The sequence below is a fragment of the Meles meles genome, chromosome 1 (genome assembly GCF_922984935.1).
Source record: "Meles meles chromosome 1, mMelMel3.1 paternal haplotype, whole genome shotgun sequence".
NCBI classification, from domain to species: Eukaryota; Metazoa; Chordata; class Mammalia; order Carnivora; family Mustelidae; genus Meles; species Meles meles.
The window spans coordinates 152,986,945-153,011,097 of NC_060066.1; the positions used below are offsets into that span (position 1 = coordinate 152,986,945).

At 43.3% G+C, this 24,153-nt stretch overlaps 1 protein-coding gene across 2 annotated transcripts in view; it reads right to left on the bottom strand.

Annotated features, from left to right (window-relative positions):
* Nucleotides 1-23,720, bottom strand: part of ST6GALNAC3 (ST6 N-acetylgalactosaminide alpha-2,6-sialyltransferase 3) — a 529,436-nt gene extending 505,716 nt beyond the window's left edge. For both annotated transcript variants that reach the window (XM_046007184.1, XM_046007194.1), the window contains exon 1: nucleotides 23,561-23,720. In XM_046007184.1, the coding sequence (XP_045863140.1) occupies nucleotides 23,561-23,578 (18 nt within the window). In that variant the 5' untranslated portion in view covers nucleotides 23,579-23,720. The remainder of the gene's footprint in view (nucleotides 1-23,560) is intronic.
* Between the last annotated feature and the right edge of the window lie 433 nt (nucleotides 23,721-24,153).

Genomic DNA, 24,153 nt, shown 5'->3' on the forward strand with positions numbered 1-24,153 from the left:
TCTGACCCACATCCTGAAGAAAACTGATGGCAATGACTCACCCGTCTTCCTAAAAGGCAACTAATTAACCAGGGTCCAAGGAGAACTCCCCCAGCTTTGAAATGATGTATAAAGTTACCACAAATGATACCCAAAAAAAGAGAGAGCAAGTAGTAGATAAAATTCCTTACAGTAAAGACAATGTAAACAAATACCATTTCTACAGAGTATATAGTCTTTCTTCATATTGTTCCTGACAACAAAGAGTGGAGCAGATATGATTATTATGCACAGTTTAGAAACAGGGAACAAAGGTTCAAAATGCTTCACGGCTTGTTCCCAGATCCTGCAGTAAATGGCAGTGTGAGGACCCCAGGTGACCTAAAGTCCGCAGTCATATCAGACACCAACAATGATGACTGAGTGTGCACATCCCGTCACTCTACCAGGTATATGTGTGACCAGGGACCACGTGGATGTTCACAACTTACAGAGAAGTCCTCATTAACGCCAGCTATCAGCATCATCGTCACCCAATACCTTGGGTTATACACCTACACTCCCTAGGTTAGCACACGAGTTCAGCAGTACACGGTCCCCACCCACCTCTCCAGTATCATGTCCAACACTTTGGCCAGGACCATGTGCTTGCAGTTCACCTTGACCACAACCTTCCTGGCCGCCTCGCTTTTGTTCTCACTGTTCCCTCCACCTTGGACACTCTTTCTCACCTCTCTTACTAGAGAATTCCCCTGAACTTCCTGGACTCCTCTTAATGTCATCAGATGCTTTTGTGGGGCTCCTGTGGCAAATGGGTGCCTCAGTCAAGGCCCTGGGGGCCCTGTGTCCTTACTCCTTCCACCTCTGAGCTCTGGCGTCTTGCTGGCCTCTGCCTGTCCACAGAAAGTTCTCAGGAAATGCTGAGAGATGGATCCTGGGATGTCTCCGGTTGTAACCGTAGACCATGGAGGGACGGTTTTTGCCAGCATGATGTAAATCCTCTCCTGTCTTTCTATATTTCCCTTTACAGCAATCCATGCAAGGCTAAAAAGCAGCTTCTCATAAAACAGTCCATAAACCTGTATGTGGTAATTAAGTGCTGCCGATCCACAGTGCTCCGCATGCAGGCAGGTGGTGCTGAGGGACTGCCTCCCTTCCACAGGCACTGGAGCTGTCTTTTTCTATTTTTTCTAGTAAAGTGCTGCAAAGCAAGTACGTTACAGTATTTCCAGTTTATTCTCGTTTACTTTTAGGCTATGGTTCTCTCGTTACGGCAAAGGTACACAGTTCTTGCTGCATCTTCAAATCTTCCCTACTGCCCTCCTCCAAACCAAACTGGAAACTGTATGGATCAGATAGAGGGCCCAAGAAACAAAACTCAGATCCAAAGAATTCAACAGAGATGAGTTGAGCCACCTGTCTCTAAAGATGGGTGCAAAGGAAAAGAAGGTGGAGGGAGCTTGCTTTAAGAATATGGGCTATGGGGAGCTGGAGAACATAAATGAAAGAGTATAAGCTTAAGGTCAGGCAGTCTGATCTGAATCTCGACTTTGCCGCTCACCGCTAAGTGAAGTTAGGCAACTCACCAAGGCAGGACCAGCTACATAATTTGGGGAACCCTGGGCCAATAAAAATGCAGGGTCCCTTATTCAAAATTATGGAGAACTTTTCAACAGCAAGTGCAGAACATTAAATCAAGCATGAGATCCTCTGGGCATGCAGTCAGTCCTGCCGTCACACATGTCACCCGCCATGAAGCCGCTACCCCTTCATCTAGCCTTTCTGCATCTCCGTTTCCTTCTCTGTAAAATGGACACCATAATAGCACCCATATCACAGCACTGTTGTGAGGCTCAGATTTGAAACTCTCATTAAAAAACCCTTATAAGAGCACCTGGAACCATTATTATTTTAGAAAGTCTCCTTACTTAATCCTGATTGAGTTTACAAAAGACTGATGCCTATACTACTTATTATTTTTTAAAAATCTATTAGAGGGGCACCTGGGTCAGTCAGTTAAGTGTCTGCTTTAGGCTCAGGTCAGGGTCTCAGGGTCCTGAAATCAAGTCCTGTGGCCAGCTCCCTGCTCAGCGGAGGGGTCTGCTTCTCCTTCTCCCTCAGCCACTTCAAAACCCCCTTCTGTGTTCGCTCCCACACTTGCATGGGTGTGAGTGCTCTCTCTCTTCTCAAATAAATAAAATCTTTTTTTTAAAACCTATCAGGCAAAACAAAATATATTTCTAATTAGAGAAATAAACCCAAGACAGAAAGATGGGCTTCAGACAAAATGGCCACAAAATGGGTTTTTTTATTTAAGGTCTACAGGGAAAAAGATCTCTTTCTCCATTCCTACCTACTATTCTGACCTATGTATAGGGCAGCCTTGTGTCTAGACAGGGCTGGGGTTAAGAGCATGGATTTTGGGAGTCAGTAAGAACAGAGTTGGACTCTCTAGCTCTAGGTCCACTAGCTCTTTGAATTAACTTCTCTAACCCCTTAACTTCTAAGGATTTACTAAATCTACATTTCCTCATTAATAATGCAGACTCACAGGGGGCTTACAAAACAGTCACAGGCTGGTAGAAATTTTAGCCGCCGTATACATGTGGTGCTTAACTTGAGGTCTGGAGCCTAGTCTTGTTCATGAAACAGTTGCCCCAGGACAGTAGTATGGAGCCACGCCCCACCTCAAGGATGGGAAACAGCAGGTGCTTAATAGGCAGTGGGCCAGAAGTATCTCACACTCCCAAAACTACAGTTTCAGATTACAAACATGAACTGTTTATGCAGGTCAGAAGGAACCTGAACTGTCTCATCAGTGACCTATGGGCTCAAAAGACTACTCCTAAAGTTAGGATTGCCCTGATTAAATGAAATTTGACCACCTATATTATTAGCTTTATTTGCCAAGAATATTTTACTTTTATTAGTACGTTCAAATGGATTGATGTATTTGCTCATCCAAATGTTAGGTATTTTAGAAAGAACAACCTCACTAAAGCAGCCACATGGACTGTGGTCTCGGGCCAGTTCAGGACCCCAGCTCAGCTCTTTGACTTCAAGGAACACGCTCCTTAAATGTGACTGAATGTACCACACACAGGGACAGAAAAGGCACTGCCATGTTTTAGCTTAGAGCTTTCTGATAAAAATTCTGCCTGTGTAGTCATTAAGGCTGCCATAATTGGAACAAGTAATTTCTAAATACAAAGAACAATAACCAGACCCAGTCCAAGGACTCCCAACACTCTAAAAAGTCATTAAGACAATAGGATAGTCTATCTCCTGATCAATGGCTCCAGCACATTTAGTCTTCTGCAGAAAACGTCTCAAAGCCGTCATCAGCCAAAACGGTCCTAAGGTGCTCTTTGGACAAGGTGAAGTCCAAACTGATTAAGCTACCTAATCTCCCACCAGTTCCCTCAGTCCAGCCTAACCTCAAGCCACATAGTACTACCCACCAATCTCCACAAATGTTCTCTTTCAGGTCCAGGACCTGAAAAAATCTCAGAGTAGCCAAGGCAGTGATAGAAAGGATCAGCGCCTTGAAGGCTGGAGAGGAAGGCAGGAATAGGTCATGCAGGGCTGTAGAATCATGATAAAAATACTGAAATTTCTTGCAAATGAAAGGGAAACCACTGACCAGTTAGGCCAGTTAGAACAAGATCATCTCATATGCATTTTTATTGAGATATAATAAATATATAACATTATACTAGGTTCAGGTATACAACATAATGATTTGTTATTTGCATATAAACAATCACAACAAATAAAACGATCACAATAAATAGATATGAACTAAAATCCATCACCACACATAATTACAAGTTTTCTTCTTGTGATGACAACTTTTAAGACCTATTCTCTAAGCAACTTTCAAACATGCAATACAGTATTACTAATTACAGTCACCATGCTGCCCATTACATCACCAGGACTCACTCATTTCATAACTGGAAGTTTATACCTTTTGATCCCCTTCGCCTATCTAACCCTCCAACCCTCCACCTCAGGCCATCTGTTCTCTTTGTATCTATGAGTTCTTGTCTTGTTTTGTTTTGTTTTGTTTTAGATTCCACATCAAATTGAGAGACCATGTAGTATATGTTTTTCTCTCTCTGACTTATTTCATTTAGCATAATGCCCTCAAGTGCAAACGGCAGGGATTCTGTTTTTATGGTTGAGTAATATTCCTCCGTGTGTGTGTGCATGCATGCGCGTGTACACACATACACAAACACATACACATCGCTAAATATATACACATATTTTCTTTATCCATTCCTCCATCGATGGACACTTAGGTTATTTCCATGTCTTGACTATTATAAATAATGCTGCAGTGAAATGAGAGTGCAGATTTCTTTTCTAGTTAGTGTTTTTATTTTCTTTAGATAAATACCCAGAAGTGGGATTATTTGATTATTCAGTAGTTCTATTTTCAATTTTTTGAGGAACCTCCATACTGTTTTCTGCAGTGGTTACACTAATTTACATTCTCGCCAACAGTTCACATGGGTTCCCTCTTCTCCACATTCTTGCCAACACTTGTTTTTTCTTATCTTCTTGATAATACCCATTCTAACAGGCCTGAGGTGGTACCTCCCTGTGCTTTTGACTTACATTTCTCTGATGATTAGTGATGTTGAGTAGCTTTTTACATACCTACTGGCCATGTGTATGTCTTCTTTAGGAAAATGTCTACTCAGAGCCTTTGCCCATTTTTTCTTTTTTTTTTTTTTAAAGATTTTATTTTTATTTGACAGAGCGAGACACAGCAAGAGAGGGAACACAAGCAGGAGGAGTGGGAGAGAGAGAAGCAAGCTCCCTGTTGAGCAGGGAACCCAATGTGGGGCTCAATTCCAAGGTCCTGGGATCATGACCTGAGCTGAAGGCAGATGGTTAATGACTGAACCACCCAGGTGCCCCCTTTGCCCATTTTCTAATTTGATTGTTTTTCTTTGCTAGTGAATTGTGGGAGTTCTTCATATTTGGATATTAACCCCTTATGATTTACAAATTATTTGCAATTTTTTTTTTTTGCCCAAAATATGACCAGTTAGGCAAAGGAAGGAGATCAACTTATATTTTAGAAGTTCCTTCTGGGGGTGCCTGGGTGGCTTAGTGGGTTAAGCCGCTGCCTTTGGCTCGGGTCATGATCTCAAGGTTCTGGGATCGAGCCCCATATTGGGCTCTTTGCTCAGCGGGGAGCCTGCTTCCTCCTCTCTCTCTCTCTGCCTGCCTCTCTGCCTACTTGTGATCTTTCTCTGTCAAATAAATAAATTAAATTTTTTTAAAAAAGTTACTTCTGGCTACTGTGATTCCAGAATGGCAAATAAAGAGAAGGAGACCAGTAGGTGAAGGCAGCACAGCTGTTCCAATGTTCACGCTTCTCCATCAAGATTCTGTTCAGGGACCCGCTCTCATCAGTGAAACTAATCTTACTAGCGCTGAATCGAAATGAACAGGTTGAATAAAACGTCTGCCTAAGTGTAAATTAGTTTAAAAGTTCTTCAAATTAAAGAAGTGTTCTTAGGGCCACCCAGGTGGCTCAGTTGGTTAAACATCAGACTCTTGATATCAGCTCAGGTCATGATCTCAGGGTTGTGAGATCGAGCCCCTCCTCACTTCCCCCCTTCTCCCCTTCAGGCTCATGCACTGGGCATGGAGACTGCTTCAGATTCTCTTTCTCCCTCTCTCCCTTCCCCCTTAAAAAAAAATTCTTAGAATTCTTTACTTTTTTTAATATTCAGTTTAAGTCAGATTTCAATTATTTCTATGAGCCTTTCCAAGTACAGGTATGTTTAGTTCATCTCAATCGTCCTATATGATTCTCCCCTCTACAGAGGTAGGCCCAGCAGAGGGTTAAAATAAAAGTGAAGCATTTTGAGTCAGATCTGAATTTAAGCCCCTTGGCTCTCACTTGGGAGAATTACACTAGTCCCCCTTATCCACAGGGGTACACTCCAAGACCCTCAGTGGATGTCTGAAACCATGGATAGTACTGAACCATACTATTTTTTTTTTCCTACACATACATATGATAAAGTTTAATTCATAAATTAGGCTCAGGAAGAGATCATCAATAATAGCTAATAACAGTACACCGTAATAAAAGTCATGTGCATGTAGTCTCTTTCTCAAAAGATCTTATTGTACTGTATTCACACTTCTTGTGATATGAGAGGATAAAATGCCTCTGTGATGAGTTGAAGAGAAACGAGCAATGTAGGCATGGTGAAGCAGCATCAGGCTATGTAACTGAAACTATCCAAAGCAACACCATGGGTAAGGGGAGACCATTTTACCAAGTTTTCCAGAACCTGTTTCTCCATCTGTACAGTGGGAATGCATCTACCATAAACAGATGCGATAAAGTTTTGTCCACCTATAATGTAAGATGACTAGTTCCGCGCCTGCCACATAGTAGATGCTCAATAAATAGGAGCTGTGCAAAGACAATAGTATTGTCCTTTTAGGGCAGGGTCCCAAGACAGTCACTATATAATTGATCCACAGGGCAGAACCATACAGCACCCACTTTCAAAGCAACACTATCAAGTGAATATAAAAGTCTGCTTTACCAAACAGAGCCTAAAGTCAGCCACATATCACCTAAATGACTCAAGAGATTATGTCCAAATTCAAGATTCTTTTCATTATACGGAAAGCTGAATCACCTGAACAGCTAATAACTTATTTGTATAAAATGTTTGGTTTTATTTTATCATTGGCTCATCCACACTTGAGAGATAAAACACCAACCTATGCCATAAACAAGCACACTTACATATTTGGTATATTTTAATTTCCAGCATTCTGTTTGACATTCTGCCTGTGCAATCCTTGTACAAAATCATAATTGGGACATGTAATTTCCAAATACAAAGGACAATAATGAGAGTCACTCTAAGGACTCTTGAGTACTCTAAAAGACAGTGAGACAACAGAATGTTCTCTCTGACTCAATACCTCAACTGCATTTAATAATCTGTTTAAAACCCATCAGCGTTTCCTCATTTCCAGAGGATAAAGTTCCTACTCCTTGGCAGGACCCACATAATCCTTCATGATCTAACCCCATATATGTATATCATCTCTTCTAGCTGCCAAAACCAGTCCAGTGACAGCCATTTCCACAGCCTTTTTAAAAGATTGATTTATTTATCTGAGAAAGATGGAAGGGGGGGTGTAGTAGGAGAGGGAGAGAGAAAATTCCAAGCAGACCCCCTGCTGAGCGCAGTCTCAAACAGCGCTCTATCCCATGCCCGAGACTGTGACCTGAGTCAGACACTCAACCAACTGAGCCACCCAGGCACCCACACAACTTTGACTACTCCCCAAAATGTCCTGTTGCTTCATGCCTCATGCCACCGTATCTCTGCACGTCTTTTCTTTCTTTCTTTTTTTTTTTTGCCTGAAATTTAATTCATTCAACCATTCATTAGTTTGCTGAATGTACTGTGCTGGATGCTAGTAAACAGTGATGAATAAAATAATCATGATCCCTTTCCTTTCAGTCTTTTGACTTACAAGTAAAACAAATACACATAAATTCATATATTAAAAAGTGCTATGCATACAGTTAACAGGGGAGCATAATAGGAAATATCAGGAAGAATTTTATATATACAGATATATTTTTAAAGACCTGATTTATATATTTGAGAGAGCATGCTCATGCACGAGAGAGAAAGAGGGAGAGAGAGCGCGCGCAAACACAAGCAGAGTTTGGGGACAGGGAGAGGGAGAAGCAGGCTTCCTGCTGAGCAGGGATCCTGACTCAGACTCCATCCCAGGACCCTGGGATCATGACTTGAGCCGAAAGCAGACAGTTATCTGACTGAGTCATCCAGGTGCCCTGGATGAATTATTTTTATTGGCATAATCAGCAAAAGACCTGCCTGAGGCAATGCATTAAATAATTTGGACATAGAAGAGGGGAAAAGATAGCATCACAAAGAACCTGGGGGCAAAGATGACAGAGGAACAGCAGCCCAGAAGCTCTGAAGCAGAAGGGAGCTTGACATGGTCCAAGAACTGGATGGAATGAAAATGATCAGGGGAATAAGGTATAGGAGATGATTTCTCAAATAAGCAAAAGCAAGACCATGAGCATAGTGAGCCATGGGAAGGAATTTATATTTTGTCTCAAGTGGAATGGAAAGCCACTGAAAGATTTAGACAGGCAATTGCCATAATCTCATTTACTTTTTAAAGGATCACTCTAGCTGCCCAGTGGAGTTATCCAGGGGGACAGCGAAGAAGGGGAGAACAGGGAGAGAAGTCAAGAGGGAAAATTACCTGGCATTCTCCACCCAGTCAGAATGATGGCCTTAGGTTCAAATACAAATCCCATCTTCACAAAGAAATTAATTCCACATTCAATGACCTAAATGGGTCTTTCCTAAGTGTGATCTGATTCAAAATTCTTCAAAGGGAAAACAAACACAAATTTTTTAAAATTTGGTTTCTCTCAAGTCAAAAATCAAGAAATCTTTTTTATATACATAACCGCCTTTGATGTGGGTTGATTTCATACTGGAATGGATTTCAATAGTCCTAAGTGATTCTTTGCACTAGGATGTAAACCATAAAAGTGGCAGAAAACAAACAAAAAAAATAAATAAATAAACAACAACATTTAAAAACAGGGTGTGGGGCGCCTGGGTGGCTCAGTGGGTTAAGCCGCTGCCTTCGGCTCGGGTCATGATCTCAGGGTCCTGGGATCGAGTCCCGCATCGGGCTCTCTGCTCAGCAGGGAGCCTGCTTCCCTCTCTCTGCCTGCCTCTCTATCTACTTGTGATCTCTGTCTGTCAAATAAATAAATAAAATCTTTAAAAAAAAAAAAAAAAAAAACAGGGTGTGTGGCCATGTGCGTGTTTGTAACACACACAGATCATAGCCAAGGGGTCTGGGTTTCATCATAGCCAGAAATAGTCTGGTGACTTGTGTCTTGATCTCCTTACTTGGAAAATAGAGATTAAATGAGTTAATAAGTGTGAAGTGCTGAAAATAAGGGCCAGGCCTTAGAGCACAATAAATCTTAGCTAGTAACAATATTTTTTAGAAAAATGGGTCATTACTTTCAATGTCATGTTTTTGTTTATTCTGGTCTCCATTTTATTTATTTCTGATTTTTGTTTGTTCTTTCCTGCCTCTACTAAAAAATTTCAACTAAGTTTCTTCTTTTTATAGTTCCTTATAGTATAATGCTAAGTTGCTTATGTGAACTTTTTTCTTTTAATAGAAGCATTCATAGCATAAATTTCACTCTAATGTCTGCTTTTGCTGCATCCCATAGCTTTTGGAATATTGGTTTTCTTTTTCTTTTGTTTTGAGACATATTTTGATTTGCTGTTTCTTATTTAGCCCATCATTTGTGCAGTAGTGTGTTGTTTAATATTTACATATTAAATATTTAATATTTACACTGTAGAATTTCCAACTTGGTTTTATTGTTGATCTTTAGTTTTGTACTACTGTACTTTAAAAAATATTTTGGTATGATTTTTGTCTTCTTAAATTCATAATATTTGTAATGTCTCCTTTTAGGTGATTTAACCAGTGGATTCTTCTGTGTCCTTGAAGAAAACACGTATTCTAATTTTCTGGGATGGAATGTTTTATATATATCTTTAAGAACCGTGTATCTGAAGTATGCTTCAAGTAAAAAAAAAATGTCCTTGTTGGGAAAAAAAAACAAACAAACTTTAAATGAGGGTACTCATTTAAAATAAAACATATCAGGGGTGCCTGGGTGGCTCAGTCAGTTAAGCATCCAACTCCTGATCTCAGGTCTTAATCTCAAGATCATGAGTTCAAGCCCTGCGTAAAATAAAATGAAATAAAATAAAGCATATGAGAGGGGAGGTGAGTGGAGGATGGCTGGGACAGATGATGGGAACTAAGAGTGCACTTATCATGATGAGCACTGAGTCATGATGTTTAGAATTGTTGAATCACTCTATTGTACACTCAAAACTAATATAGCACTGTCTGTTAACTATACTAGAACTAAAATAAAAACTTAATTTGAAAATTTTTTTTAAATAATGGTAAAACAGTTAATAAAAAATAATATGGTCACACAAATTCAAATTCTCTTCTCACTAGCCACAGGGGTGGGCAAAGCAGAAGAGTTTTTCTAAGCCTCAGGGTTCCTCGAAGGTAAAACAGAGTTGATAATAATAGTATTTTTCTAATAGGATTATTGAATAATAAATGAAATCACATGTATGCCTCACAGTGCCTACCACAAAGTTAGCACCCAGTAAATGTTCGTTATTATTATTATTATTGTGCACAAGTTACAAATAGGCTTGTCCATGTATGACTATAGGAAAAGATTCTATTACATATATTCTACTCCAGCCAGACTCCGGGATTCAAATCCTGCCCACCCACACCCTGACCCAGCTTTGTACAACCTTGGGAAGGTTACTTAACCTCTCTAAGCCTCAATGTCTTCATCTAAATGGCAATCTGTAACTCTTTATATCTACCCTATCGGCTTGATTAAAGGAGATAACGCAAAAATATACAGCCCTCAATAAAAAGAGGAAGCACTGGGTAACTGTAAGCTGTTGTCACAAATAGTATTATCACCCATGCAGACTCAATTTCCCTTAGAAAGGAATTAAATCCTCAGCTAGCTCCGTGAGTAGAACATGCAATTCCTGATCTCGGGGTCATGAGTTCAAGCTTCATGTTTGCTGTGGAATTTCTTAACAAAAACATATATATATAAAAATAAACAAAGTAAAATTGTTTAAAACAAAAGCAAAAAAATAAATCCTCAGCTTCTCTTTCATCTCCATGCCTCCCAGCCCTCCTTTTGCCCACTGTTCTTGGGTTCTCCCGAAGTGCTTGATGATACAATTCCTCTTCACAAGTCTCTGCTTGCTGAAGGGAAAAGGGAAACACAGGTCAGATACAGACCCCTTTCACCTACACAAATCAAGAACATACAGCGAACTTCAATTTTTCTAATACAGAAATCTAGGGTGGTATATGGTTCAGATGTCATTTCTTTGACATCTTTGGTTTTAATACCAAGGGTCAAACATGGAGGAAAGGAAAACAAGCCTTACTCTATCAACAAGTTAAAAGTCACGAGCAGAAAAATCTTGGCTCAGCTTAAGCCATCAACCAGGCTTCTGGGCTTAAACAGCCTGGTAGAATTAAATAAACATTAAGCCAGTTAAGGAACAAATCATTAAGTGGCATAAACCAGGGTCGGAGAGAGAGGTTCTCTTACTCCCAACTGAAAGAACAAGAGAAGAATAAATAAGGCAGCAGGCGAAAGGTGGCAGGTAATTGCTGCTTCTGGGGAATGAATTTTCTCCTGGAAATAGGGAGAAAGAAAGGGCCACAAGGTCGAGAAGGTCAGCAATAAAAGAGCAAACACCAGCAGTTGTAAAGCAGCCTCCAGGCCGTGGCAAAGGTGTGGGGGATGACATCCCGGAGCTGTCACGAACACCAGCTGGTGGTTTTATACCAGGCAGAGAAATGAGTCACATTTCCCAAAGAATTCCTAATGGAATGCCTTATAACCTGGGACCCTGTGAGAGGGTTTCATCTCCTTGGTAATAGAGTTCTATAAGGCTTCCGTTCTACAGAGCTGAGATTATGGTTCTTTACACATACTAAGGAATGATCCCAGTAACAGGGGTACTAGGGAGGGGCTCAGAGGCCAGAGGGAAAAGGAGGGGGGGGATGAGAAAAATAAGCTGCACAAAGAATGGAGGCATGGAAACAGAGAGCCAGGAAAAGTAAAAAGGTACACCTTACAAGATTTATTTTCTTTATACCAATATGAGCCTATAAGAAGAGATTAAATCAGTGGTTTCCAATGCTTTGTGTTACTTATTAAAATTCCAAACAAGGCTGTGAATCATCAACATGAAAAAAAACCAAAAACTATCATCTTTCGCCAGTGTTCATTCTCCCCATTCCTAATCCTTAAGTAATGACTTTTTAAACATGAGACCAAGTAGAGCCAATAATTAAGATCGTGAACTCTAGCACTAATGCATTACCTTTCATGACCAAAGCCAGGACAATGGGACTACAGAAGCTATTTCCTGCACCCAGGGCAGAGAAACAGACCTGGGGAGGGGGGGGGGGGGGGGCGGTGCATGGGCGGAAACAGAGCCCAGAAATGGTTTGATATACAATCACGGCAGAAACCAAAGTCCTGGTTTATAAATCAACATAAACTGATTTTGAAACTGTTTTGAAAGAAACTAAAGTTTCCAGAAACAGAGGAGGAATGCCACCAGTGAGGGGTTCATTTCACCCCCCAGCTCCTCATTGTTGGAGGCAGAGCACATGCGTTTCAATATTCATGATGGGCTGAGCCCTATGGCATCAGAAAGCTTGGGGTTTAATGAGAATAATCACAATGTCAAAAAAGCTTATTAGAATGGACTTGACTTAAATTTCTAAACTGCCTTAAATTCTTGTCAGTTTCTATGGGGCATCACATGTGTGTGAAGCCTTCCACAACTCAACAACTATTTGTTGTTCTTTTTAAAAGATTTTATCTATTTATTTGTCAGAGAGAGAACACGGGCGCACACGCACGCACACAAGGAGAGGGAGGGGCAGACTCCCCGCTGAGCAGGGAGCCCCAATGCCAGGCTCAATCCAAGGACCCTGGGATCATGACCTGAGCCGAAGGGAGACGCTTAACTGAGACAGCCACTCATCCTGGGGGCTTGTCAGAGCCACAACTTCTTGAGCCCCAACCCAGACATACAGAGTCATAAACTCTGGGGTTTAGCAACCTCTGGTCAAACAGGCCATTCAGGTTTCCTGGTTCAGTTCCAGCTGATTAACACTTGCGGTCAATACATCTGTCAGAAGCCACAGACTTGGGGGGCTCTGGAGTCTGAATTACATCTCCTCCCTAAGCTTTCGTTTCCTCTTCCACATGGAGCACTTGGCTCCACGCTCAGTAAATCTCTCTGCCGTCCGCAGTGTGGGGCCCCGGGGCGAGAGCTGAAGATCCCTGGGAGACCCTGGGCCCGCCCGACCCCAGCTCTCACAGTCTGCAGAAGGGATCTGACAGCCAAGCACAGAGGGTGGCACAATTTATCTGCAAAGGGACAGCAAATTTTTAAGGCTTTGCTGTTCAAGTGTCAGCTTCTCAACTTTGCTACTGCCCCAGGAAAGCAGACATAGACACTAAGTAACAAATAAACACGGCTGTGTTCCGGGAAAACTATTTATGGGCACTGATATTTGATTCTCATACATTTCACACATCATGAGATCTTATTATGCTTTTGATTTTTTTCAATCACTCAACAATGCAAAACCCATCCTTAACCACGGGCCATACAGTTTGCTTGCTTGATGGACACAGGCCACAGGGGATTTGGCCCAAGGGCTGTAGCTGGAGGCTCCTGGCCTAGCACTCTTGTGTTAGCAAAACCGTTCAGCTCTACAAACCAGAGTTCCTGGTCAGTCCAACTAAAGTAAATAACGCTCGTCCTGAAATCTTGTGAGATAATAGATAGCTGTAACAGATATCTGGAAGGCTGTCTGGCCAAGAGAAGGCACGCGGCCAATGGCAGCTACTGCCATTAGTATAACGAAGTGTTCATCTCATGATCCAAGAAGATGAGGCGGAGCGGGGCAGGTACGCAACCCACGAGTGTAGACAAAACAGAGCTGTGGGTTTGCAAACCGATTTGCACTAAGCACCCCTGGACACACAGCTATTTGCGTACTATATACGCTATTTGCGTATTTATACACACACGAGCAAGCAGTGAAAAATAAACATGCTGTACAAAGGAACGCCAATCACCTACTCTCTCTTTTTTTTAATTTTATTTTATTTATTTGACAGAGAGAAATCACAACTAGGCAGAGAGGCAGGCAGAGAGAGAGGAGGAAGCAGGATCCCTGCGGAGCAGAGAGCCCGATGCGGGGGTCGATCCCAGGACTCTGGGATCATGACCTGAGCCGAAGGCAGAGGCTTTAACCCACTGAGCCACCCAGGCGCCCCAATCACTACTCTCTTGACTTAAAAGAAGACACGGGGTTTATTCCGGATTCCAAATTGCTGCCATGTGTGGACTGCCCTGCTGGAGCAAAGCAATGGCTCAGATAAAAGCGTATACACTCTGTCTCTGACCTCAAAGCCTACAGGAGTTCACACCACCATACTGAGCCCAAAACCGCACGCCCCTGAGAGAATTCACAGCTGTTCAACATCTGGGGGCCAATCGGGCTCAGGATGTGGAAAAACCTAGGACTCCATTTTAGGTGAAATTCCAAGGACTCAAGAAAGGCTTCAGTGTGTCCCTGGGTCCAGCATTAATGACTCGCTCATCATTTGCCTCCCTGTGGCTACAAGGATGTGACCCACAGGAGTGCCTTCCCTTCTGCTCCCCCCGCCAGCAGGCCCTCCTTCCCCTCACCTTCTTCCACTGCTCTCACTGCCTCTGTCCCTGGTTGGTGGTCCCTTCTGATGGTGAGGATGAAGACCTGGATAAACACACCGTCCAGGACAGTAACCACTACCCACAATCGCCCACAGAGATTTTGAAATACGGCTGCTGTGACTGAGGAACCACATTTTTAACCACACTGTTAATTTCATTTTATTTTATTTTATTTATATTTAAAAACTAATACTCGATTCAACTCTTGGGAAACTTTTGAGCACCTCTGAAGCAACTTGAACATAGGAACCTACTTTTTTAACTGTACATTTTATAAAATCTAAATTTCTGATGAAAATTTAGCGTCTAAATTGAGATATGCTGTAATGGCAAAGGTACACTGAATTTTGAAGACTTGACAAAAGATATGTATAAATACCTCATTAATTTTTATATTGATTACATGTTGAAATAAAACGTTTGAGATATACTGGGTTAAATGGAATATGTTATTCACGTAAATTCCGCCTGTTTCTTTTTGTTTCTATGTTTTAACGTGGCTCTTAGAAAATGTAAAACTGTGTAAGTGAGCTGCATGAGATTTCTACGGGACAAAACTGCAGTAAATAGACGTACTACTGTCATGACTCATATGCATCACAAAGCAGGAATCAGACTTGGCACTGGTTCAGCTCTGACCTCTGCACCCCAAATCTTCTTACCCCTCGCACCCTAGAGAACAGTCCTTCTTTCCCGGATGCCATTTTACCTGCTTGATAAGGCAAGACCTGCACAGAGAGACTTTCACCCCTCTTTAGAGTCAGTCTACTGGTGGGGCTGGCAACAGCAAACAACAGTGCCAGGAACGGCAGCCCCTGCTCTCTGCAAGGGTGTATCCTACTTGTCCCAAGGAGGGAGATGATCCCAGAGCACTTCCTTGCTCGTGCTAGTCCTTGAAACCTAAGATGAGCTCCAGGTGCACGTTCTAAACCCATATTGTGACTCATTGTCAATGCAGGACATACACATCTTACTTCCCACTCCCTCGCCATCAGGACCTTCTCAGGGCAAGATGCAAATACAGTTTTCATAACAAACCAAAGAAGTTTTTGTTTTTGTGTCCGATAAAGGCACAGCTAATAAATACACTAACACAAACAAGCAAAATAGCCTCTGAAATTAGAGAGAAGTGCCTTCCAAGAAGGATTTTTGTGTAAGAATTTTCAAATCTGAATTAATAGGAAGGTACAACTGATTGAATGAATGTGGGTATGTGTTTTTATTTACATATTTACATTGACTACGTCTAGGCAGAGACATGTGTTTCTTTTTTACACAAACACTAGAATGACTCAAGTACAAGGACCCCTTTTTCCTGGCCCCCAAGTCATCTCTTCTGGAGTTACTTCCCCCACTCTCCCAAGCACCAGATGTTGTGAGCCCCCTCCCTCCACATCACATGGGAAATGAGAGGAGGCCCGGAGATGATGGGGTCTGGGGCACAGGGCCTCTCTGAGAACGTTACTTACCCCGAGGCTCCTGTTTATTGAATCTCTGGATACCCTGGGCCAAGGTCTCTGATGAGGCAAATTTAAATCAGTTTAAAATCAGAACCAGAGCCAGGACTCTCAGTCCTTGAGCTGAGGGGGGGGAAAGAAAACAATAGCGAAAGCACAGATAATCCCTTCACCTCACTTGGGCCATCTCCTATAACCACCTTCCTGGCAACAACCCTTGACACAGCTGTTAACAAAGAGAGGAATTAAACAATTTGGGGTTTCGCTCTTCTCCCTTCCCTGACTCTGGTGAAGGTGCTAATTGGCAGTAAAATGCATAAAAGGTATACATCAGAACGGCCGGGGACAGACAGGATCTGGATAATCCATAAACTGAATAATGAGCCTTTTAATAACCAGGCGCTAACTGCAGCTTTCTGTAATGGGATCCTGGTAGCACTTGTAAATCTACTCTCTCCAATTAGAAAAATGCCTTCCTCCACTTTTCCCAGAAGCCAGGAAACAGAAAAGAACTCCTCCAACTCCCAGGCCTCAGGCACAAGTGTGTGTTAAATTTTCACAAACAGATAGAAATTTTCCTCCTGGGGAGGAGATTTCATAATTTTCCCCAGTCATCTACTGGAAAGCTTAATAGGCTCCCTCTGCTTTCCTCAAATCTAAACCCTTCTTTAAAGCCCACCAGTTCCCAAGACAGCTCTCCTCGACTCAAGCTGTTATCTAACTATTAATAATACTAATAATGGTTTTGCCATATGTGTGCGGCGCATTCTGCTTTGAAGAGTGCCTTTGCAAGCATTAACTCTTTTGGACTAAAATGCTGCTCCAGAGGGGATCCAGGTTGGGGAGCCTGAAGTTTATACGATTTGTGGGTCTCTTTAGGAAAATGAATAGAAAATTATAAATACAAAAATCCAGGACCTCTTCCCAGAACTTTGGAGGGGCCCTGAATCTTGGCCCAAAGGGAAATCTACCTCTGTACGACCCCTCTCCTTCACTCCCACCCTCAAAGGGACGTGTGGGCTGCTCAGGCTAGGGGGAAGGGTCATGTGACTTACGCAGGATCAAAGGGCTATTCAGTGTTGGAGGCAGAACCAGAACTTTCTAACGTCCCCAGTCTCTGTGGCCCCTCTATTTCCCCTAGTTCCTCAGTCACAAAGGAAACTCTGAAGAAGGAACAGATAAAAACAACACAGCTAAAAGTGATCCCAACCAGGCGGGTGTTAGGAAGCTGTCTAGACGGAGTATCGCCTGGGTAGTAGATGGTGAAATAAACACAAAGTCCCCACAAACATTCACTTAAATTGGCACTGAAGGCAAAAGACACACCACATAACCACACAGAGCCAGGTGAATTCCACCTTCACCACTGACTAACCACGGGACCTGGGACAAGCTACTTAGCTTCTTTGAACTTCAGGGTCTTCATTATAATCCCAGTTTGCATGAGATGAGGCCTTTAAAGCACTCAGCACAGGACCGAGCCTGACCACTCTAGGTGTTCAATAAACAGCAGCTAGTATTGTTGCCGTTGTTCTCAATTCATCCAAAGAGCGCTGCTTCTCCACAAGACACTCGTTCCCCAAAGTGTGCAACTGGAAGTTGCCAAAGCCTTCTGTTCAGTCACCTTAAGACTGAAAATGAGCCAGGACCGCTGCCCAGACCTCAGCATCCCAGAAACATCGTAGCAGATTTATTAGTCCAAGGGCCTCGCCTGTTCCACTTGCTGGGTGATCTTAGAGTTTCAGATTTATAATCCGTGTATCTATGAAGTCTCTGTGGCTTTCCAGGCTCAGCGAAGCCAGACTGTTTTCAAACACTCTGAGACCTCAGTATGAGAACCACAAATTGGGATTGTGGGTGTTGGGGGGTTTTGTTTTGTTTTGTTTTTACTTTTGCTTTTTTGTTTGTTTCTGTTAACCTGAAGAACCAAAATGATCGTAACAAAAGATAAGCCATTCCCACACTTCCTTGTCTCTTCCTTTCAGTCCGGGGTTTCCCTTCCGCTTCCCTCCAGATTTCAAATTAGCTCCAGATTTTATAGGAGACACAGTAACAGATGTACGAGAAGCAAACAGGAAGGAATTTAAGGAGAAAAATAACTGATAAGCTCTAACCTACTTGCTATATGTTAGAATGAAAAAATCCATTCTATATCCATGAAAACTTCAGCTGTTTACAAAAGAGGACAGGTTAGCCCATGTCTAGAAATTGCATCTCAAAAAACAAAAAACGGGGGCACCTGGGTGGCTCAGTGGGTTAAAGCCTCTGCCTTCAGCTCAGGTCATGATCCCAGGATCCCCTCGATCCCAGGACCGAGCCCCACATCAGGCTCTCTGCTCCGCAGGGAGCCTCCTTCCTCCTCTCTCTCTACCTGCCTCTCTGACTAGTTGTGATTTCTCTCCGTCAAATAAATAAATAAATAAAAATAAAAACAAAAAATGAATACATTAATGCATTGATGCATTCAACAAACATTTAGGTAACATTTTAGTGAGAGGCAGGCTGGGTCTGACGGATACCAACTTGCATTAAGACAAGGCTTTTGCTTGTAGATGTCCCCAAGACTCATTTGGGCAGCCGCCCATACTTCCATCCATATACTCCGGCACCAACAGCACCATTCACTCATCGTCCTCAGCAAACACTAGCTGATTGACTTACAATTCCCAAACAGAAGTCAGGAAGGCAGACAGCGAACTGACAGGACAGGGTAATCGCTGCTGCTACAGAGATGAGAACTGAGACCACGGGAGGCAGGGGAAGCCTGCCGAAGCACAGGAAGGCTTCCCCGCAGATGGGACATGGACCTAGGAGCTGAAAGATGAGCAGGACTTTTGTCGCTGGAGGAAAAGTGATAGCGGAGGGAATTTCCTGCAGAGAAAACAGCATGCCAGCAGCAACGGATTGCTAATGATTACCCAGGACTGATATGTCAGGTTCTGTTCTACAGAATTAGCTCATTTATTCCTCGTAACTCTAGTAAGTCAGCACTGCTTCTGTTCCAGTTCCACAGCTGAGGAAGCGGAGGCTGATGGATCTCACTGCTCAAGGTTGTCGCTCTGACCTCAAAGCCAAGGCTGTTAACCCCTATGCTGTCCCACAGTGACACAGAGCCATGAGGAAGTGCCAGAGCTACAGACCTGGGATGAGCGTAGGTAAGTGTCTGGGTGTCTGCACCACCTGCAGCAGCAGGTGGTGAGGTCAGGTATGTGTGTAGAGGCAAGATGGTGAAGGAACGTGAGTGAATGCGGAGCTAGAGGTAAATAGTTAGTTTCATCCCCCAGGGACTGGGGAGCCAAAACAAGCTTTCAGGCCTGGCAGTGGCTTGATCAGCACTGCCCTTTAGCACAATACCATGACAGTGATGTGGAAGATGGGCCAGATTTGGGGGAGGCTGAAGAAAGGGAGCCTACTTCAAAAGACAGAGCAAACACTAGGCCCTGAATGAGGCGGAGAGTAAGAATGGAGCGTTAACAGGCAGATCTGAGAGATTCTTCTAGATATAATTGATGCAATATGGTGAAGAATGAGGTCTGGGGCAGGGGGAGGAAAAGAAAATGAAAAGACGCCAAGTTCATAACTTGGTATCACCAGTCGCCGAATTTCTCATCCATCTGAGTAAATGTTACACGGGGATGGGTGACTGGGAGGGAAGAAAGCGGTGGCTTAGTCAAGCACCTGTCGTGTTATTGTCTAACTGCTTCGTGCTCATAGGTCTGGCGAAACCGTTATCTTCGCTAACGCAGAAATGACTCATAAGTGTCCTGTGTCTACATATCCACTCAGTGACCCCTTTAGCGCCAGATACAAAGGCAACGGAATACAATTCAGCAAATACTGGTAAATACTAAAAGTGCACCAGATACTGGGCCCAAGGCAGACCTGTCGACTAAAAGTATAAATCATAAAAGGAAACAGAAACAAGTTTTATTACATGAAAAATTTTAAGAATCTCTAATGTACAGAAGAAGAACAAATGACTAACATGAATGTAAAAGTTTTGCTTCACTAGTAATCCAAATAAATACAAATGAGATACCTTTCATGTCTGTCAAAATCTCCGAGACCTTTAAAAACACTCCTTGGAAAAAGACTAGTCCTTCCCTTAATTGTTCACAACAGCACAACTCCCCAGGAGGGCTGCCTGACCAGGAGCATGGCAAGAAACCTAAGACTTGGACTTGTGTTTACTAAACTATAACTAGCCTATGCTTTCTAATGCGCAGTTATTCTCACTTAACCCCTAGAATAACCCGCTGAGGAATGCATGATTATCCCCATTTCAGAAACCAGAGCAGTGAAATCAAGAAACTTGCTTGTGGTTACACAATTAATAAGTGGTGTAGCCATAATTAAAACCCACATAGTTCTAGCTTCAAAGCCCAGGCAACGTAGAGTGAATATATATTTCACAATTTAATGATTATTGAGGTACTAATCATCGTTCTGTTAGGAAAGCCAGCTCTGTGCAGGGGCAGAATGGGCCTTCCCCATACACAGTACCTTGAGGGGACCGTTCTGAGGGCCACATAGGACCATTCCCGGCTGCCACGGCATGGGCTTCTCCTCTGAGCTACTCAGAGATCCCCACTTTTAGGGTCACTACTGTGTAGGCCATAAGGATATTTTAATCAAACTCTATCTCAGTTTTCTCATATATAAAAATGGATAATAAAATCGACCTCAAAAATCTGTTAAGAAATTAGTTTTCACCCAAAGAGTAAAGTTACCATTGCCTCAAAAATTATCTTTCAAAAAAAAAGCTCCATGATAGTACATTTGAGGCAGTGTTCAAAACCTAGCTCCAATGCAGGACATGGAAAGCCTGTCTTGAGGAGTCAGTAGGAGGGTTCACGGCTCTCCCCCTCTGCGTTGTATGCCTTCCACAGATCTATGTTACTCTTCACGTTGTAACATAAACGTTCACTTACTTTTCCATTCCCTTTCCAACACCGTAAACAACTTGAGAACCAAGTCAAGTCATTGGTTCATACACCCTGTGATGCCACAGGATGGCATGTGGCAGAAAATGTTTAGTTGAAAGAAAAAAAGAAGTCCATCATTTCACCTTCATAAAACCCTATCAGATAATTATCATAAACATCTGCATTCTAAAATGAGCAAGATGCAGTGACTGCCTAAGATCATGTACAGGAGGTCAGACTTGCACTGGATCCGGGTCTCAGGACTCTCCACTCCGCCATGGATGAACTTCCAAAAACCAGAAGGGGAAAAGGCCTACCATAGGCCATTGAGACCAACACTGCACAAAGGTATGTTGTTTCTCAAATGTGGTAAGGATTCTGAATGGTATCAGGATATTTTAGAAAGTGGTCACCTGAGAAAGTACAGAGAACAGCATGAAAGTATAAGAAAGGCTGGCAAATCTGGGTCTAAACCAAGCTCACTTTGAACTTCACCCTGTTGCCTTTGGCAAATCTCTTAAACTGAGGAGCCTCGGTTTCCTCGTCTGTAAAATGGGTTTTTTTTTTAAGATTTTATTCATTTACTTGACACAGAGAGAGAGAGAGAGAGATCATAAGTAAGCAGAGGGACAGGCAGAGAGAGGGAGAAGCAGGCTTCTCCCTGCTTCCCTGCTGAGCAGAGAGCCCGATGCGGGGCTCGATCCCAGGACCCTGGGACCATGAGCTGAGCCGAAGGCAGAGGCTTAACCCACTGAGCCACCCAGGCACCCCTAAAATGGGGTTTTAAACAATGTTACTCACCTTGTAGCGTTCGATGTAAGAATGAGAGTTATAGTATATGAAAGAAACAGAAGACATATTACAGATTCGTTAATCTATAGTTATCATTACATGTCAGAAAAAAGTGGCAAATACCATTGCCTATGCCACAGCATAGTTCTCTTCCCCTATCTTACTTTGTTCCCACAACAACCCTGGGGAGTAGGTGCTATTCCTTTGATCTTACATTGAGGAAACTCTGACTCAGAGACATATAAGTAACTTGTCCAAGGCCACACAGGTGGCAACAGGCAGAACCTGCAAACAGACCAAGGTCTTTTTGAATCCAAACCTCTTTGAAGTTTATCTGTCTGCATCCCAGATGGGTTTCAGTGGAGGAAAGATAAGGAGAACTCAGATGTGCCCCCAAATGTACGAGGTCAATGTGAGGTGCTTAAAAAGAAAGCCTGGATCAGATTCATGTGTAGCTTGGGGTATTAGTTAAAAATGTTTGGAACATGTGCAAGATAAGGCAGGGAGAAACCAAAAGAAGAAGATGGCCAATAAATACCATGCTCCTCAATTTCCCTTTTAGCTAATAATAAAATAAATAGTAAAGAATGACTCATACTCTTATTTCAGTCCTTGTGCTGGGTCTCCCAAGTTAAAAATCTCATATTGTAATACCAGTGTATTACGTATTTCCTCTTGATCTTGCTACCATTTGTTATGTCCCAGAAAATGTTCCAAATCCAAAGAGAGGAAGTTCAGAAAAGTCACAGGAAATATCTGACCTCCTTTACGCTAAGGAAAAAAAAAAAGAACAAGAAAACCTTTCCTAGGTTAGTCTCTTATTTGTATCATTAACACCAAGGCATGGTATAAGATGACAAGATGACACAGGTAGCAACCAGTATAACAGTAGATGGCTTCAAATCATCGTACAGAGAAACAAATCGTATTTCACAATAAACAACAACAAAACTCTTTTTGTGGTGTTTTCCTCTATCACACACAGCTCCCCCAACCTTGGAACAAACAGGCCTTTACATTCTCCAGTCAAGGCCCAGGAAACCTTCAGGCTGTGAATGTTTAAGATTCAGGCAGTCAGGAGTCAGGTTAGGCATGAGGAGAGACAGGCGTGAGAAAAATGAAAACAAAAAACAAATAAAACACCTCTCCCTGTGGAATGAAAAGTTATCAAGTGAGGCACTGAATCCACATCCTCCCACCTGACACCACAAAGCTATAAACCCAGGACGACACTTGGTCTGGGCTCAGAACCAAGTGTTCTGAGGGAACCAAGTTTCTGGGGAAAGAAAACTCAGCAAAGAAGGGGTGGTTCAGCGGGTTCTGATATGTAGTGAAATCACGGGGTCTGTTCAAATTTATGCACTTAAGGGTCAGAAATTCTCTACTAATAAAAACATCCTTCTGTGAACTTTTCCGAAGTAAAGTTAATGGCACATAAAGCCAGAAAACTCATTCCTAAGGGACTACCTGTAAACTCAGAAGTTTGTCTTCAGATCAAATGTTCAACAGAACACCCCTCTGCTCACTCTCACCCCCATTCAAAGTGCTATATCCTTTACCACCAGTCACCCATGCCCAGACTCTTCTCCATTCTCCTTGGCCCCTGAAAGGCCTCAGGCAACAGAGCCTCGGGACCCGCGGGAGCAACCCTCCCCTCCCTGCCATCCCCATTATTCGGCACAGAGCCCTGCTCTCCCCTGGAGCCAACAGTCTGCAGCTCCTTCAGTGCAGGCGCGAGCAGGCAGGAATGGTGGGAAGAGAAGCCGTGCCAGCTGCATGTTTCAGAAGCTCCCTCCATATGCATTTGCCAAAGGAACAAAAAGAAAATCAATGCCAGGAAAAGACAACTGAGATGAGGATGCGGTGGGACCGCGGCTGACTCCTTGCTTCTTAGCAGCAAGAGACCGGCCATCCACGCGTCCGAGCCACAGACCCCAGTTGTTACCTTCAGGATGCAGGCCATGGCGCTCCGCCGGCCCTTCTGCCACCGAGCAGCGGGCGCGCCTGGGTCAGGGGCAGTCCGGGCGACAGGCTGGAGGCTGGTACCGCGGCAGGACCGCTCCAGCCCACATTCCCGCAGATCCAAATAAGGGGACCGCGGTGCGAGCTGCGCGGGCACAGGCCCCGCCCCCCGCGCCGCGGCCCCGCCCCCGGGCCCATCCACTGGCTGGCGGCCCCAGAGACCCCGCCCACGGATTACGTGCCGTCCGGGTCTCCCGCGGCAGCCCCTCGATGCTTGCTACTTTTTCTTTTCTCTCTCCCCATCTTTTTCTCCCCCCGCCCCCCTCCTCAGTAAAGGTTCTGTGGTTCAACGTATGCAAAGTCTGCTGAGCAGCAGGCGGGGATCTGGGTCTTGCTGTGGCGAGAAAGCGCCCTTTTCTTCTCCTCGATTCGGTCTCCTCCAGCAGATCAGAGAACCCCTTGCAGACATTTCACAGTTTTTAAAAAGTTACGTGGGTTTGGAATCACCCTTCTACAGGCTCTGGGCGCATCAAAGGATTCTTCAAAAGTAGCAGACGAAATTCTCCCCGGGCTGTT